This window comes from Harpia harpyja, chromosome 11 (genome assembly GCF_026419915.1).
Source record: "Harpia harpyja isolate bHarHar1 chromosome 11, bHarHar1 primary haplotype, whole genome shotgun sequence".
In the NCBI taxonomy this organism is placed as follows: domain Eukaryota; kingdom Metazoa; phylum Chordata; class Aves; order Accipitriformes; family Accipitridae; genus Harpia; species Harpia harpyja.
The window spans coordinates 12,030,016-12,045,874 of record NC_068950.1 but is presented as its reverse complement, the minus strand read 5'-3'; the positions used below and the strand labels follow the sequence as shown (position 1 = coordinate 12,045,874).

Genomic DNA, 15,859 nt, shown 5'->3' with positions numbered 1-15,859 from the left:
ACTAGATCTACTTTTAGGTTGTTCCAAAAGCAATTGCAGATTCCTATGAATACAGAACTTTCTACAACACACAGTTCTACTCTAATCAACAAAGAAATAAACCTGTTGAACTTGATGTAAAAAAGAAACCTTGTTTATGAAAGGCTGGATTTCTAACTGCTGCCTTTGTATGTAAGATTTAAAAGTAATGTTCTGAAATGGACAAGTATGCTAGCCTGCTGCAACAAGCTTTTGTAATAGTTACTGGTTTTCACATTTCACTATGCCTACCAGCTGTAACATGATTAGTATGCTAGAAGACAGATTCTAGCAAATCACTAGAAAGCTAGTGATTAACTGTCTCCACGCATTAATGTGTAATGCACATTACAAAAGTCTAACAGCATTACTTTCCGGACCTTTCCCCCTGCAGCAGCCACCAAACATACAATTAGCTACTGATTTGGAGCACACTTGGTCCAGCAGTTGCCCAGAGTATGTCCAGATCCCTCTTCGTGCGGGCTGAATACAGGTAGAACTCAATGTCCCACCTCTTCTTCCTTCAAAAACTCACCAATATCTCCAAGGTGGACAAGGCAGTGCTGGCAGATGTAAGAGCAGGAGCTAGATTGCGGCTTCACTATGGCGCTGGTGTGCATCTGTTTATTGCTAATGATTCCCAGCTGGGAAGACTTTACACGACATGGCAAGTCTACATTAAAAACTGTGCACAATTCCTGTAATAACTAGAAAAACAGGTCTAGTTTAGTAGCAGCTAGAGACAGTAATCAGAAAAGCACTGAAACAATTGACAAAACAGAGCATCACTCGGAGGCACAGATTAGCTAAACATATTTGAAGTGAACAAGCCTAGGTTACTGAAAGGGAGACTTTAAATTACATTCTCCATACGGAAGTCATTGAGCTCCATTTTTCTGCCCAGAATCATGAAGGGAAGTTTTACTTCTCTTCTGTAAAAAAGAGCTGTGCATCCCAAACCAGTAAGCAACTCAATTCTCATGATACTTAAATTACCAAGCATGCATCAGTGGAGATTGACTATCAGAGGTCTACAAATCTTGTTGGGTTTTGTGATTTTATTTTGTTGGGGATTTTTTTTGTTTGTTTGGGGTTTTGATGCTGTTTTTTAAGTAGGACACTGAAGAGGAACACAGTCTTTTTTACACCTTGATGAAGTGACACCATTCTCTGAAAAGAATAGAAAGGAATGCCACTCATCCTCCAAAGAAGCTTGTTCCAACATAAGAAACAGCACTACCCTGACTTAAAATTTAGAGAGAAGCCAGAACAAAACCAAGTTTGTAGGCAATGCAAGGCAATAGCGGCTAACAGCTCAGTGGCTGAGTTGTCAGTAAATATTTGTCCTAAGCTAACAGTGAGACTCTTTCAAAAAACAAGGCATCAGTTACTTGATCAAATATCTCAAAAGCTGACTGAATGAAAACCTGAACTTTGCCATTCAAATTAGTGCTTTTGAAGTTTTTCCTAATGGACTACAGCAAATACTCTGGAAAGTAACAGTAACCACGTAGCAATGAAAAGTGTTTGTTATACTGTGTTACAGGGTTAAAAATGCAAGTAAGAATTGACAGACTATCTCCCAGCCAGGAACATATTCAGTCTCCAAATAAAACAGACCTGCGGCAGAGCTCCGCTTCCAGATAAAGGCATAAGGAAAGCTGAGGGCTGACAGAGATGCGTACTCTGTCAACAGCTAAACATGCAATGCGGTGCTTTTGCTTGCTGAAGAAAAAGGTTTGCGTTACACTTCCCTCCCCTTTTGCTCTTTTATACAGTAGATAAAAATCCCCAAATGCAAGGGATCTCACAGCTGAAAGCTGGATAAAACAGATAAACTTGACATCTTCCAAACACGCTGAATTAGAATTCACGCTCTCTTTCAAAGATGTCATTTACACAGGCCTCACAGTTGGAGAGCAGGTATCTTGCCCGAGCAAAATCTTTAGACTAAAAATGGGACGATTAACATCACAGCAAACAGAGAAAGACGACCCAGTCTGTGGTGTCACACACAAAAAGAGCAAAAGTCCCTGATACACTTCAGGGAAGAACAAGGCTTTTGCAAGACAAATGGTGGAGATGGTAGAAAACCCTTGGCAACCATGCCACAGGCTGTCAAACTGGCTGCTTCAAATAAGCAGCTTTCCAAAAAACAATGCTGAAGGGAAGAAAAAAAAAAAAGATAATCACGCAGATCCTGGAAGAAAAGCTGGGGTTGCCTTGCAGATGTTCAGAATCAAACTAGGAATGGATACAGTAAGAATGACCTACTGTGCATGTTGTAACCTGAAGACTGTGCAAACTAGCCATGACAGAAAGTCTGTTCAGACCACTACTTGAGATAAAGGATTTAGCAGTGACAATGTTGCTGAAGCATACACCAAAGGAGGGGAAAAAAGGAAAGAAAGGCAAGTTATCTTTAAGGCCATTATCACACACCGACTCTTATTATCCATAATCTACAAGCTGAAATCTAACACTGGAAAGAGTGTAAGAGGGCAAAAAAACGGCAGTAAGGAATAAATACATTAATAGGAATCACACCCCTTTTGCAAATAAATGAAAACCTTGCAAAAGATACTTAGTACAAGACCACTCACCAATACAGCTTTGCTTAAGGTGAAGAAAAGCTCCTGTAACTGAAGTTAGCAATTCTAAACAATCATTGACAAAAATATAGAATTAAGACTGAAGATGTGCTTGTAAGCCTGGGAGTCTTGATCAAAAAACAACAAGACATTATATGTTGTAAATGCCTCATAATATTCTTGGGGACAACCATCCTACTTAAATGCACAACTGTGGTGGGCACTAAATTAGGTATTATTCAGAAAAAAGCTGTATTCCAATACATATGTAGAAAGTATATAGACAGTTCTTGGAAAACATTAACTCAATGCTCACCATTGGTGTTAGGAGTTACAAGGAAGGGACACAGAACAAAGTACGAAACATTAAGGCATCCTACACATCCTCAGTACATCTTCATTTTGGAATTCATTCTGTTCTGGAATAACTGGAGCCCAGAACAAAACCGATTATCTTTGCTTATCCTTCATTATATAAGGGAAGTACCACATTTTTCAAAATGAGAGGAATTATGACAATGGCCCACAAATTCATGCATAATAATAAGAAGGTGAATGGGAATTTTTAGAGAAACAGCAGAAAAAAAGAACTAAGAGTACAATGAAATCATCAGTTAACATGTTTGTTGGGCTTGACATTTTTTTGTGTCATTGTTTCTCTCAGACATTACAACTAAAATACAGAATTCTTCACCACAGATCACGGCAGGGACCAGAGTAAATGGCTTCAAGAGGGACTGGAGAGTCAGTGAAGGCTAGACCTCCTAATAGCTAGATGACTCAGATACAAACTAGCTCAAGAAGGCAACATACCTACAGGCAGAAAGCAAGAGACTAGAGCAAGGAAATATCATTCTACATTTTCCCGCTGCTTAATGCGCACTCTAAGCAGTCACAGCAGACAACTGCAAGAGACAAAATATGGGGCTAAATGGACCTTTGATCTTACCCAAAGCAGTGGGTTTTAGGCTTTAAAGCAGATTCTATTAGAAGGGAACTTAAACTGTTGCCATGTTTTTATGAAGCACCAAAACCAACTACTAGATTCACAGAAGTTTCAGATCAACTCAAGGCTGCAGCTGATGGAAAGAAAGCACATCACCAGCTTTGTAGACATGTTCTACTGAAAGCACCGGTGTTAGCAAGGTACACTGCTTGATCCAGAACAGCAACAGTTTCCTACACTAAGGGAAAAGAACAGATTTTCCCCACCTGAAACCGATTCTCCTGCCCTTCCTCGAAGAGATTAATACTAGTTCTTCATGCTGGTATGGTATCAGAGCTCATCTCTCATGAGCAGTTGCTGGAGCAGCACAGGAGAACTCACCCGCATGTAAGCAGCATAAGGCTGAAGCATGCTTGCTTCCAGACTATGCAAATATACCACAGCCAACATATTTTTTGCAACTCACCTGTGTGTAGAAGCCACTAGCTGCCTCTAAGAACAGAGAAAGGTTCGCCTGAACTTCACTCCGATTTGGATTTGCTCTATTTTTCGCCTGACCCTGTAGCGTCGTGATCTGATTTTTAAAGGCATGATTCCAACTGAAAACAAAATAAGTGGGTTTTTTTTGTAACTCTGGAAGTGTCAATGCAGATAGCATAAGCAACAGGAAAGAACTGTTTAGTTACATAGCATCAGACATGAAAATGAAGTATATTCAAATTCAAGCAACATTCGGATTACAAATAATGTTAAATACCTAAGAATTACCTTTCCCCACCTCTCATAACTAGAGAAACCAATCCTGATACTGTATAGCTAACACTGTAACAGCATTAATATTTGCTTGTAATTGTTTTGTTTTAGGCAGCATAGTGCTCTCTTCTGAAAACAGGATGTGGGGTATAGAAAGTCCAGTTAAAAATCATTCAGCATCTGGAGGCATGGACAGGACAACTCAGCCAGCCTACTCATCTTGCTTCCCTCAGAGTGCTGGAAGAACCACACCCCTCTCAACTAAACCTGTTACAACCCATCTTAAATAACAGGGAATGGACTCAGGGCATGAAGAAAACTCAGCAGGATCTTCCCCTGATACTGGGGTGCTCATGGCACATTAAGAAAAGTTCTCTCCTGATATTCCTCCCTCTGCCCAGCCCTACCTCAGAGGGCTTAAAGTGAGGGTCTTTGGCAGCTACTCAACTCCTGTGAGACCTTGCTCAAAGCTCCAGGTGATTACATCAGGCAAATTTCCTCCTTTCTGGAAACTCCAAACTTCGGCCCTTCCACTACAGCACAGAAGACTGATGTTTCTTTGCTCTTTCCTTTCCATCTGGCTCACCAAAACCTGCTCCTGCATGACACGGCTGCTGCTAATTGCCAGAGGTAAAATACTAACCTATTGAATGCTCTTCATCGACTCTGCAGTGCATCCTCATGTTTCATCCACAGCACAGCTCTCATTTTAAAGAAAATAAGACAACCATTTCATAGGATACAATCGCTTTTCTGGAAGCCTCAGGGTTTTCTGCTCATCAGCCCAGATTACATATATATACACACACACAAATTTATTGAGGTACTTACAGGTCCTGCTCCACTTTTTTATCTAAAGCATATTCCAAATCGGTCACTAGCATTTTCTGATATAAGTCCTGTAGAGCCTGTCTGGATGTCCAGACTTCTGCTGGACCCAGCTTCGAATCTGAGCAACAAAAGAGAAAAAACAGACACAACAGTTTTTGCAATACTCAAACTTACGGAGTTATTCCAACTGATTTTTCACTCACCCACCAAAGGAAAGAACTTAGCACAGTGTAAGACACCCAATGCCAAACACCCGCTTTTATCACAGATTCATCAGAATGGTGAAATACAAGAACTACAGAGGGACTGGGAATTAACTGATCACTGATTAACTGATCAGTCTCCTACAACACCAGAATTAGACATGAGCAAAGTCAGCAGCTGGCAAGTTAAAAAAAAAAAAAAACAAAACCACACAACCCCCCCCCCCCAAAAAAAACAGAAGGAGGTGATTCTCTGCAAGTCATTAAACTGTAGAACTTCTTGCCACTGGATGAATTTAGAAAAATTTCCAGAGTAGCCTGAAAAAATTAGCAGGAAAAAAAAAAAATCCATCAAGGGATGCTAAATAGGACAGTCCCTCAAGCCAACACTGTTGGTATTTAGGAGAACATTGTGGACAAGTACTACTGCACACTTGCCATTTTCTAACTGTTTAGTAGCCATCTGCTTTCCATCACCAAGGGTGAATGCAAACACTGCTCCCTGCTATCTCCAGTTACAGAGTCCAATTTCCCCTGCCTTGTAAAATCACCTCAGCTGGGGCTGTGGGAGCACAAGGGATGGGCCTCACCCCTGAGAAACCACTCTGCTGATGGTGTAGCCACTCCTGCTGGGTCAGATGGATCCAGGCAGTTATAAGGTTCCTATGGGGACTACACCAACCTGCTACGTGTACTACGCCAAGGTGGTAAGCACAGCTGAGCATAGGTTCATTATGCAAGCTGCTTGTACTGCATGGCTGATACATTTATATAAAATATACATATTCCATAAACACATACAGCTTAAAACATAGCTGGTAGCATTTCATAGCATCTACAGGCTGCACTTTCATAACACATGTAGTAGCGTTCAGATCAACATTTCCATCACCCAGGTTTCTCAAAACCATCCAGATTCTTGCTAACCCCAAGTACAGCAGTTCCTGTGGTAGTCTGGACAGGAGTCTCTGGGAGAGGAGTAGGGGTGTGACCTCCATCTCCAAATGCTTTAAAACACCCAAAGTCAACTTTAAAAATACATGTATTTTAGATACAGGAGAGGGGCACAGTTGTTAAAATGCTATTTATTTATACACAGAGGACAAACCTTTAACATAACATCACACACTTTCCAGAGAATTCTTAGGAAAGATAAGCATAAGGAACACAAAAGGAAAACAAAACCAGGAATCAAGTATTACCAGCTAGATCAACTGCATAATAAAGGCAATTACCTGTCATGTCAGCCTTCAGGACTTCTGCCTGCCTGTAAGAAAGCAATAAAACAATAAATTAGAAGCAAACTGATCAAAATAATTGAATTACACTAAAGCACATTCATGCAGCAGTGAGCAGAGAAAGTGGGGCCAGCTCTGTAGAGGCAGCCTACAACCTACACTGCTATAGTTTACCCCATGCAGTATGGATTTGAGCTACTGTTGTTTAACAGTAGGATTTCTTCTAATTCATACCATAACAAAAGTCAACTGTTCACTTTTCCCTGCTTAGCTTAAGTCTCTTTCAGAAAAAATATAAAGTAGAAAACCCTTACACTATATTTTAAGCTTTACCTGCCAGCAGTGTCCTGCCAATATTAGCGATACCTGCTTACCTGTAACTGGAAATTTGATAGTAACTCTAAGTTGTCACATGTGAAATGCAGTAGCCAACACACAGCAAAGCAAACTCCCATCAGTGCCTGTTAGCACACTGCTACAGCCCTCCTGCCCCTCCGTCCTGCACTAGCTTTCCTTAAGGAGAGGCGATAAAAAGACTATGGCTTCCCCAATTTCCTCTCTTCCTTGCACTGCCTCCCTAAAGTCATGGTTTGATCAGACTTTCAAGAAGAAAGAACATACAGAAAGAATGGCAACTACAGGTGACCAACTACCACTCCTTTGCTGAACATCCTCTGCAAATCCCCACTGTTCGTGGAGGCTGGCAAACAGTTTCTCACATAGAGGAACATCAGGACACAGTCCTCATTAAATAAATATTTACAAATGGTCATCAATGGCTGGATGGAGCAGGCAATCAAGATGCTACAGTTAAGCACTGTGTCAGCAGTATATAAAACTTCAAGGGGCAGTGCTGCTGGCCTCTCTGATAAACACAGAATTAACACAGGGCAGGCAGAGGCACAAGGGACACAAGGCTGCCTGGTTTGGCTAGGTTTTAGTGGAACATGTCCCTTTATTTTGCTACACTCAAATGGTTACATATATTTGCAAAGAGTGTAAGCTTTCCATACCAGACATGAAATCCTTCTAGCATATGAAATACCCACTTCCACTTGCCTCCCTCAGCAAAAAAACCTAGACGGAAGTCGCACTGTGACTAACATGAAACTCAGATGCCAGTTTAGGAAAGAATGGAGAGCCAGGAGAAAGCACCACATAATCCCTAAAGACGCTTCAGAAACAAGCATATACTCTCTCTTGCCAATGTGAAGTTGTGGTGACTGTAAAAATAGTTTTTCAGGTTTTTCTGGGTTCTACCTACTGGCCACAAATTATAGGGAAGGTTTTGAGATCCACATCAGGATGAAAAAGATATCACAATAGTGCCAGCGCTTCACTAGGAAGATGTATACAGGTATGTCCCTTCATAAAACTTCTATTTATTAAATGCCAGAATTATCTGTAGCAACTCAGCACAGTCACCACAGTGTACCATCCAAGAAGCAATGGGATGCTCCAAGGGCTCTAATTAAGTTAAGAATATCTTAACTGGTGCCAGAAGTAAATCTGTACATTCCTCACCTGCTTCACAAATTTAATCTATTTAAGATAACTTCTTTGAGTTTATTTCTTTCAAGAAGGTGTTAATTCATTTTTTCAACTCCTAACAACAGGGAACACTGGAAGAAGAGATAACCTACTATTACTGACAGAGAGACAAGCAAAGAAAATTGTAGATATTGTGTCATGAGAAAGCTGAAAGGCCAAGAAACATTTCTGCCTCGTCCACATGGAGGTCATGAAAGGCACCTTAGCGATGCTCTCCCCATCGCTGCAGCTAGCATGATGGGAAAGAGCAGATCTTTTCCCCCACACAGCTAAGAACCACCAAAAAGGATGGCAATCTCCTCTGCATGCTGTGCCTCAGGAGCCTCTGCGACGCTGACCTGCAAGTCTAGTCAAGCACAAAGCTGAGCCAATTCTGGGATGCTATGACTCAGCAGCTAGAAATCCCACTGCTCAGAAGGAAAAGCTGACTTGCTCAGGTGCTGAAGTCTCTCTTTTTTTAACAGCCAGCCAAGTTAATACAGTTTGGCTCGCACTTTAAACACCTGCCAGTTGTGCAAACTTTTTATTTGAGCTGAGAACACACTCTATGTTGCCAAAGCCATGAATCCTACTGAGAGGCTCAGCCCAAGCGGGACATGCAGTACTGCTCCAGCAAATTCTCCTCCAGGCAAAAAGGCTCTACCCTTTAAAAGCCAAGAACTGCTACTCTGAAAATTACTTGTGCAGAACTACCTTCCACTATGTTAAGCACTAATCTTTAAAGGGGGAAATACAAATAGCAGCACTATAAAGGCTTTCTTTTTATAAAGTTTTGACTAGCTGTTGCCTGGAGAATTTAGATGAAGAGAGCCTCAACCCCTACATCTGTGCAACTGCTGACAGATGCTCTGTAAATGCATAGCCCTAACAATATCTCTGGACCTGAACTTTCACCAAAACGGTTTTTTAGAACACCTTTTTTGGAAGACAATACTCACAGGCTTACAGAACAAGAGCCTTTAGCGCCAGTCTCTTCACTGGCCGTAAAGCAAACTGCCTTTTATATTTTATAAGCTTGCAACAAGCTACACTAAGGTGATTATCACTGTTTTAATAAAATGTATAGAAGTTATTTCAATACTTCCTAGAGGCCAAAGGAATTAGTAAAGTATGTCTAGCATTAGCATGCTCTGTTTCTCATTTCCACCTAAAACCAACTTTTATTTCAAACAGCTGAATCTACCATGGCTAAGCCAGGATAAGAGGGGGTAGGCTGGCTACCAAACTTGTTCTGCATCAGTGGCAAACTATTAGCGTCTCAAGAGAAAAGATGCATTGCCTGTTCCTCGAACAGTCTTTACTGAAGAGCTGATGCCAATGCTCAGAGGGTCCTAGGGGGCACAAATCAGAGTTCACTGATAACGGCAAGAGTTCCTGACCATGCAAATGGCTCCTTGTATTGTCAAGCATCTTTTAACAAGCTTTTTTTGTACATATATTTTCTTGCACTGCCTCATATTGAATTTGCATTAGAATGACTCATTCTGGTGCAAAAATACATTGCCTGCCAGCAGACCTGGTACAACTTGCTTACACATTCTATCATTTCAAGAATATTCTCTGCCTCCTTGCCCAGTTGCACTCAGCCATTCAGTCTTCAAGTCGGGTTTCCCCAAGTTTATTGGTCCAAATCCAAATAAGCACAAACCATAGTTCAAAAAAATCGTATTTCAAGCATCACTGTTAGATGATATAGCACTGTGATAACTGTTCTTTGTAATTTCCTAACCAAATATAAATTCAGCCCATGCTTTAGTTCAACTCAAAATTCAAATACAAAAGCCTTCCACTCAATTCAATAAAATAGTTTGACAGCCAAACAAATTTTCCTCTTATACAAATACTTGAAAAGCTCCAAAATTTTAAAAGACAGTAGTGAGGACCTTCTTTTAATGTTACAAACGCATAACATATATTAAAATTTAAGTACCCACAGATGGCAAAGGAAACTTTTCTTCTCTTAAGAACCCGGCCGTATATAAAGTCCAGTTTTGCTGTAACTCAGGGGAACTCAGACACTACATTTAGCCTGGAATGAATCACCGGATTTAGCAAAGGAAGGTAAGACAGACACATTTCATTTTTCCATTTTCAAGTTTTCACCATTCTTGATGAATTTAGTCTTCCCTAAGCAGAAAAAGAAACCAAGTTGTTCCCCTTCAGCTGATAAACACTACAGAAGCCCCACAAATATAGGTATGATTCTCCCACACACATTTTAAAGTGTTTAAACCATCACATTGAAAGCCTGAAAGATGTATCGACAGATCATGTAGTAGCCCTTGCACTTTCACACTAGGATGGGTTGCTTAATTTGCTCTTAAAATCCTACAAGAAAAGATCATACAACCTCCCTGGTTAACTATTCTATTGTTCAGTGATAGTCCAGAAGTTTTTTCTGAAACACCAACCTAAGGCCCCACTGCTGCAAACCAAGTCCTCTCCACAGCACACCCAGCTGCCATGCAGAGCTCCTGATCACCACTTTTGTCTAACAGCCACTTGGAAAACCAAAGACTTAAATGCATACTCTAAACAACCAGTTCTCTCTTCCAGGCTAAAACGTCAACCTTCATAAATCAAGTTTTCTAATCCTCTTATTGCCACCCGATTTCAAACTCCATTCATGTACTGCTAAACAAAAGGATCTATTTTACTGTTGCCCCCAAAACAGCTCATCTCTGTTTCAATACATATTCTTCAGTTCTGTTATAATTCAAAGCATGCATAATAACAAATTTTCAGTTCTGTGTACACCATGCTGCATTTGTAAGAGGGTAATATTGGTTCTATAGAAGCACAGTTTTGCTAACAAGCTTCATCATCAAGCACAGAAAAGCAAATAAAATTAAGCCCACGTTTTCAACGCAGGAGTCTTGTGTTACCCACCCGCTATTTCTGAAAGTCCAACAGGTCAAAGTCAAGCTTCAGTTACACCACACTCCTCATTTATGCAGTGAGGATGAGCCAGGCATGACCTGCTATGGCATGACAAGTTCTACAAAAAACATGGAAAAACCCCCACCTCACCAAAAAAAAAAAAAAATCAAAAACCCACACCAAAAACCACCCCACTGAACACAACACACTGCTTTCCATCATGTCTAAAGGGGAACTCCACTCGGTTTTCCCCTGGCAGCCCTGAAGCATCAGCAGCTGTATCAGTTCCCTTATCAAATCTCAGTAACACAAACCCCCTGATAAGGAATTGAGGATTTTCAGTACTAGAATGGGTAATGAGTCCAGGCAGCTGGGCTTATAAAAGCAATCAGAATCCAAACTAAAAACCATATTAAATGGTCAGGGTAGTTTCACTCCAAGCAGGAATTATATGCCTGCACTTCTCTTCCCCGGAGGTATGTGCAGAAATTGTACTGCAATGAAAAGTGCCCACAGCCTAGCGAGCCCTAGCAGGAGGTGACTGATTCAAAGGCTCATCAAGGGCACTGCCAGAACATTTTCCTTCTTCTGAAACTGAATAAGAAGATACAGAACATATATAAAATAAAAGTAGGAAATCTTTCATTTTGGGTAGGGAAGGTAAATTTTCCATGTTAGCATACTAAAAAGAAAGTCAAATACACTTAACACTTAAAAAACCCTAATATTCTATTTTAATCATTCCAATACATGGCAAGGCTCACACCCAGAAGGAACTCCAAAGCAACATCCAGCAACCAATATTTTAGATTTTCCTCAAAGTAATAGTTAACTTCAACAAAAATTTATAATGGCCTCAGTGGGTTTCTTGTTTGTATTTAAGCATACCCATGCTGATCCAGGGCAGGGGAAAGCAGTAGAAAAGACTAACAGCACAGGCACTGAATATTCTACAGCAGATTTAGGGAAGAGTTGGTTTGCTCAGAAGCCCCTAAACACTGTACCCAAGACAGCATTCACATCTGGAGTTCAGCACTGAGCAAAAATTACTGTCTGATATAAGTGGCTGACAGTTTTATGGGAAATAAGCATTCTTCCTTCCACTCCTAAGAGTAACCACTAACACTTGCTAAAATATAAAGCTTTATTAGTGGTTTTTAAAGACTCACTGGGCACTAATCCTTTACAGCTGGTACGCTTTGCTAAAGGTTAGATTTTGAAAGATACAGAAATAACTCTGACTTCCCTGAACTATTTTGTAGACAGCAACTCTATCTCTAACTACAACCTCTCAAAGGAAAATATTTTCATAGCAATCTCAGGATTGTGCACAAACCTAGATTTTTATACCTGAGTAACAGTAACAGGGAACTTGCAGTTAAACTTCATCGTTGATATTTTCTTCACCTATTAATTCAATATCACCTGAATATAACAGGCTTCAGACAGCATCTCCAGTTAACAGCCTGACACATCCTCTTCCTGAAAGGGTATCTGGATGGAGTCAGGATTGTGCTGCAGTATAGGGAGTCCGATATAGATTTTACTTACTTATTTGTGTATAGACTTTACCTACTCATGCATCAGATATGTACTGTTTAACAACTTTTTTTAAGCAGCTTTATCTTTATTGAACAAGTTCTTAATGTTCCAAACTTGCAAGTGTTGCCACCTAATTTAAATTACCATAGTTTTTTCATAAAGTGCTGAAACCACTTGCTTCAGATCAGGCAGGTTTTGGTGATGTCAGCTCTTAATGACGTAGCAAGAGATCTTCGGGCTGTGAGTCATCGAGTTAAATGCTCCATGTGCCTTTGACACTGAAAGGACACTCTTCACAGATATGGCAATGAAAAACATCTTCAACAGTACTGCTTTATTGTCAATTTTATGTGCTAACTAGTTTAAAGCTTATTATTCCTGTTACAGGCAGCTGAAGCCAGTGTACAGCTAATTTCTTTGACCAGTGGCTTTATCAGATTATAGCTGTAGATCAAAGCCACACAAACAATTAATTCAGCATCTGTGTAACTGTGCAAGTAAAAAAACCATCTCTGCAAACAGATACTAAAGCACGGCAATCACCACCTGAATCCAAACCCTCTCCACAGGGAATCCTGCTCTATTACCTTCTTGCTCCCACCTCAGCTGAGAGGAATGGTGAGAAACAGGGACACAGAATAGGATTATTTTTTTAATCCCACCTTCCCCCTTTCTCCTAGTCCAGGCTCTATTAGAAGCGAGTCATAATAATCATCCTCAAAAAGCAACCACCAAAAGCAATCCTTTCCAAGTTTGATCAGAACTGACAATCCTCCTCCCTGGATAAGAGTAAAACTACCCTTGCAGTCAGCTTCATTCAAACTCATTTTTTTCCTCCAATTTAATTGAAGTCAGTTGCTTTGCCTCAAGATGTGCCCAAAGGTAAAAGCTACCCTAAGTTTATATGTGCTTACTCTCCGATTTAACCTACAGGAAGGGAAAAACAAGTCTCCTACCCTGCTCAGGCTTCTAGTGTTCAACTGTCTCCACCGAAGTCGCCACTCTTGTTCTCATTACAGCCTAGAGCTCACATAAAGCACAGGAGCGAGCCTGAGCCTTGTTAGAAGAGCAGTGCTGCAAAATTGAGCCTCAGAAATGGGATCCTGTCCCTATAGGCTGTCATTCAGGATCAGCAATATGCCTGCGTCTATTCCATAGAGTTCTAAAATTTAAGTCAGGAGAGTAACGTGCAAACTAAATACCCAACAATCTGTATTCTTCAATTCAAACAAAAATAGCTTGGAATAAATGTACAGTTTTAAGACTAGCTCAGGAAAGCTCAGCTGTGTTTTCCATAGTCGCTGCTTTGTAAAGATATTTTAAAAATACTATGCTGTTCTTCAACTTTCCATCTTGACCTACTACTTATCTGGAATTTTACTGGAGCCATAAGGGAGAAAACTAACCTCTAAATGGATGCTGCCCATGAAAGAAAAGCACAAGAACTCCAATCACCTTTACTTTGTTTACCTTCCAGAAGCTGACAGCGTAGGTCCGCAAGTAACCCTGACAGTGTTTTCAGTATAGAAAAATTAAGAGCAAATATGCAAATATGTGTGGCACTTCAAGACATGGATATCTTTTCATATTTTAAGGAATACCTTTAAGTGAAAGTTTCTAATAGGAAACAGTCAACAGATGAATACACTTACGGAATACTCTGTTTCCTTATCAGCATCCGTACAGTAACACATCTACTGCATGGTCTGACAACACATCAGCTTTGCAGTTGACCTGAGAACAAGTCAATGGTAAAATGTTTAACATAGAATATATAATCTTTCTGTGTATCTCCTTAAACTTTGCACTATCCATTGGTCAAGATAGTTTTTGAAAACTAAAGCAATCTTAAAGACGTGAAGGCACAAAAAGTTCTTCAAGATTGCCTTGCAATCCACTCAACCATTGACAGCCAGCTCCCTTAAAAATCTACAGATTTTGGAGAGAAAAATCAAAAAGCTCTACTCACTCACTACCCACAATGAGGAACTTCTGGTAAGCACACAGAACAGTTATTACTTCTTATGACTATGGTGCTAAGCAGGATGTGAGAGGTTTGCATCTGAACTACCTTACTTCCCATGGTAATTCCCACAAGGTTTTGAGACCGAGCAAGGAAAAGCAATAGAATTACCTTCTGAACAAACAAACAAAAAAACTCCAAACAACAACAACCCCCCCCAACAAATTATGCCCTTGTAATATTACTATCTTTGCTCTTTCAAATCTGCCCTGATTAGAGTGCACACAATACCAGGTTTCAGTTGTGATAAATACATTGTAACACTAGTACTCATTTGTTATATTACAGTTCTTGACTTGATAAAATCTTCACTTCTGTTAAGAGCTGGAAACTGGCAAAAATAGGTGTTAAAATAAGTGAACATTATTTAACTTCTTTTAACAGCTTTTGCATTATGAAAACCATGTCCAGAATTATAGAAAATGCAGAAATCAGAGCATCGAGATCAGATTCAGATGAATATCATCACATCAGTTTCAGAAAGCTATGCTATTTAAGTCAGCCCTGCAGCAGCCAGATCAGCTAAGGTCAGGCAGCAGATGCCAACCCTCCCTGGACATTGTATGAGATCCCCAGGCAAGTGTACAGTATTCAGTTCAAAGGCTGGTACTTACACAGTCAATTTAGACACATACTCTTGCAACACGGATAAAATATGCCCTCTCACCTGTCTGTGGAGCTGGAGAGCAGAGCACCTGCAGCTAGGAGTTAGTTACAAAGGTGACATACATTTCCCCTTGGGAAGTCCACCCCACTTTGCATGAAGAGAGCAATATTTGCAACCCTGTAAGTCCTGACTTTCAGCTCTAGCAGTTTCCTGCTGCCTCTAGCCTCCACTTATAGCTTGGGATATAAAACTGAGATCTTTGCTGATTTTCAGTGTTTTCTATGGACCCCTTTCTTCTCAATCACCGACTCTGAAATTACCCCTTGCCCAGCAGCAAACACTGATCCTTACGCTCAGTCAAGCTGAAAATGACTCACATGTATGGAGGAAGGAATTACCATTAAAGAGGACTCAGTTATTGGGATTTCAAGATACTGTCTTCCCTGCTGAGCAGCAGATGGAGAAAGAGCAAATATATTACACGTTGCCATCAGAGGTGGCAAAAATAAAGCGCAAGTAACCTGTCATACCGTGCTTATAGCAAGTTAACTAGGATAGATACAGTGGAGTTCGGCATTTTGAACATGTGCTTTCCAACCACTAACACTGAGATCTATGCCCAGATAGTCAAGACCTTCAGAAACACAGGGCCTAAAGCAAAATTATTGATATTTAA

At 40.4% G+C, this 15,859-nt stretch overlaps 1 protein-coding gene across 5 annotated transcripts in view; it reads right to left on the bottom strand.

The window, feature by feature from the left end:
• The window catches only part of SMG7 (SMG7 nonsense mediated mRNA decay factor), a 55,735-nt gene that overhangs the window by 26,243 nt on the left and 13,633 nt on the right, over window positions 1–15,859 (bottom strand). For all 5 annotated transcript variants that reach the window (XM_052800547.1, XM_052800546.1, XM_052800550.1 and 2 more), the window contains 4 exons: window positions 6,578–6,609; window positions 5,140–5,257; window positions 4,022–4,154; window positions 554–725 (listed from right to left, as the gene is read on the bottom strand). In XM_052800547.1, coding sequence (XP_052656507.1) covers window positions 554–725; window positions 4,022–4,154; window positions 5,140–5,257; window positions 6,578–6,609 — 455 coding nt within the window. Of the gene's footprint in view, window positions 1–553; window positions 726–4,021; window positions 4,155–5,139; window positions 5,258–6,577; window positions 6,610–15,859 lie in introns of those variants that run through there.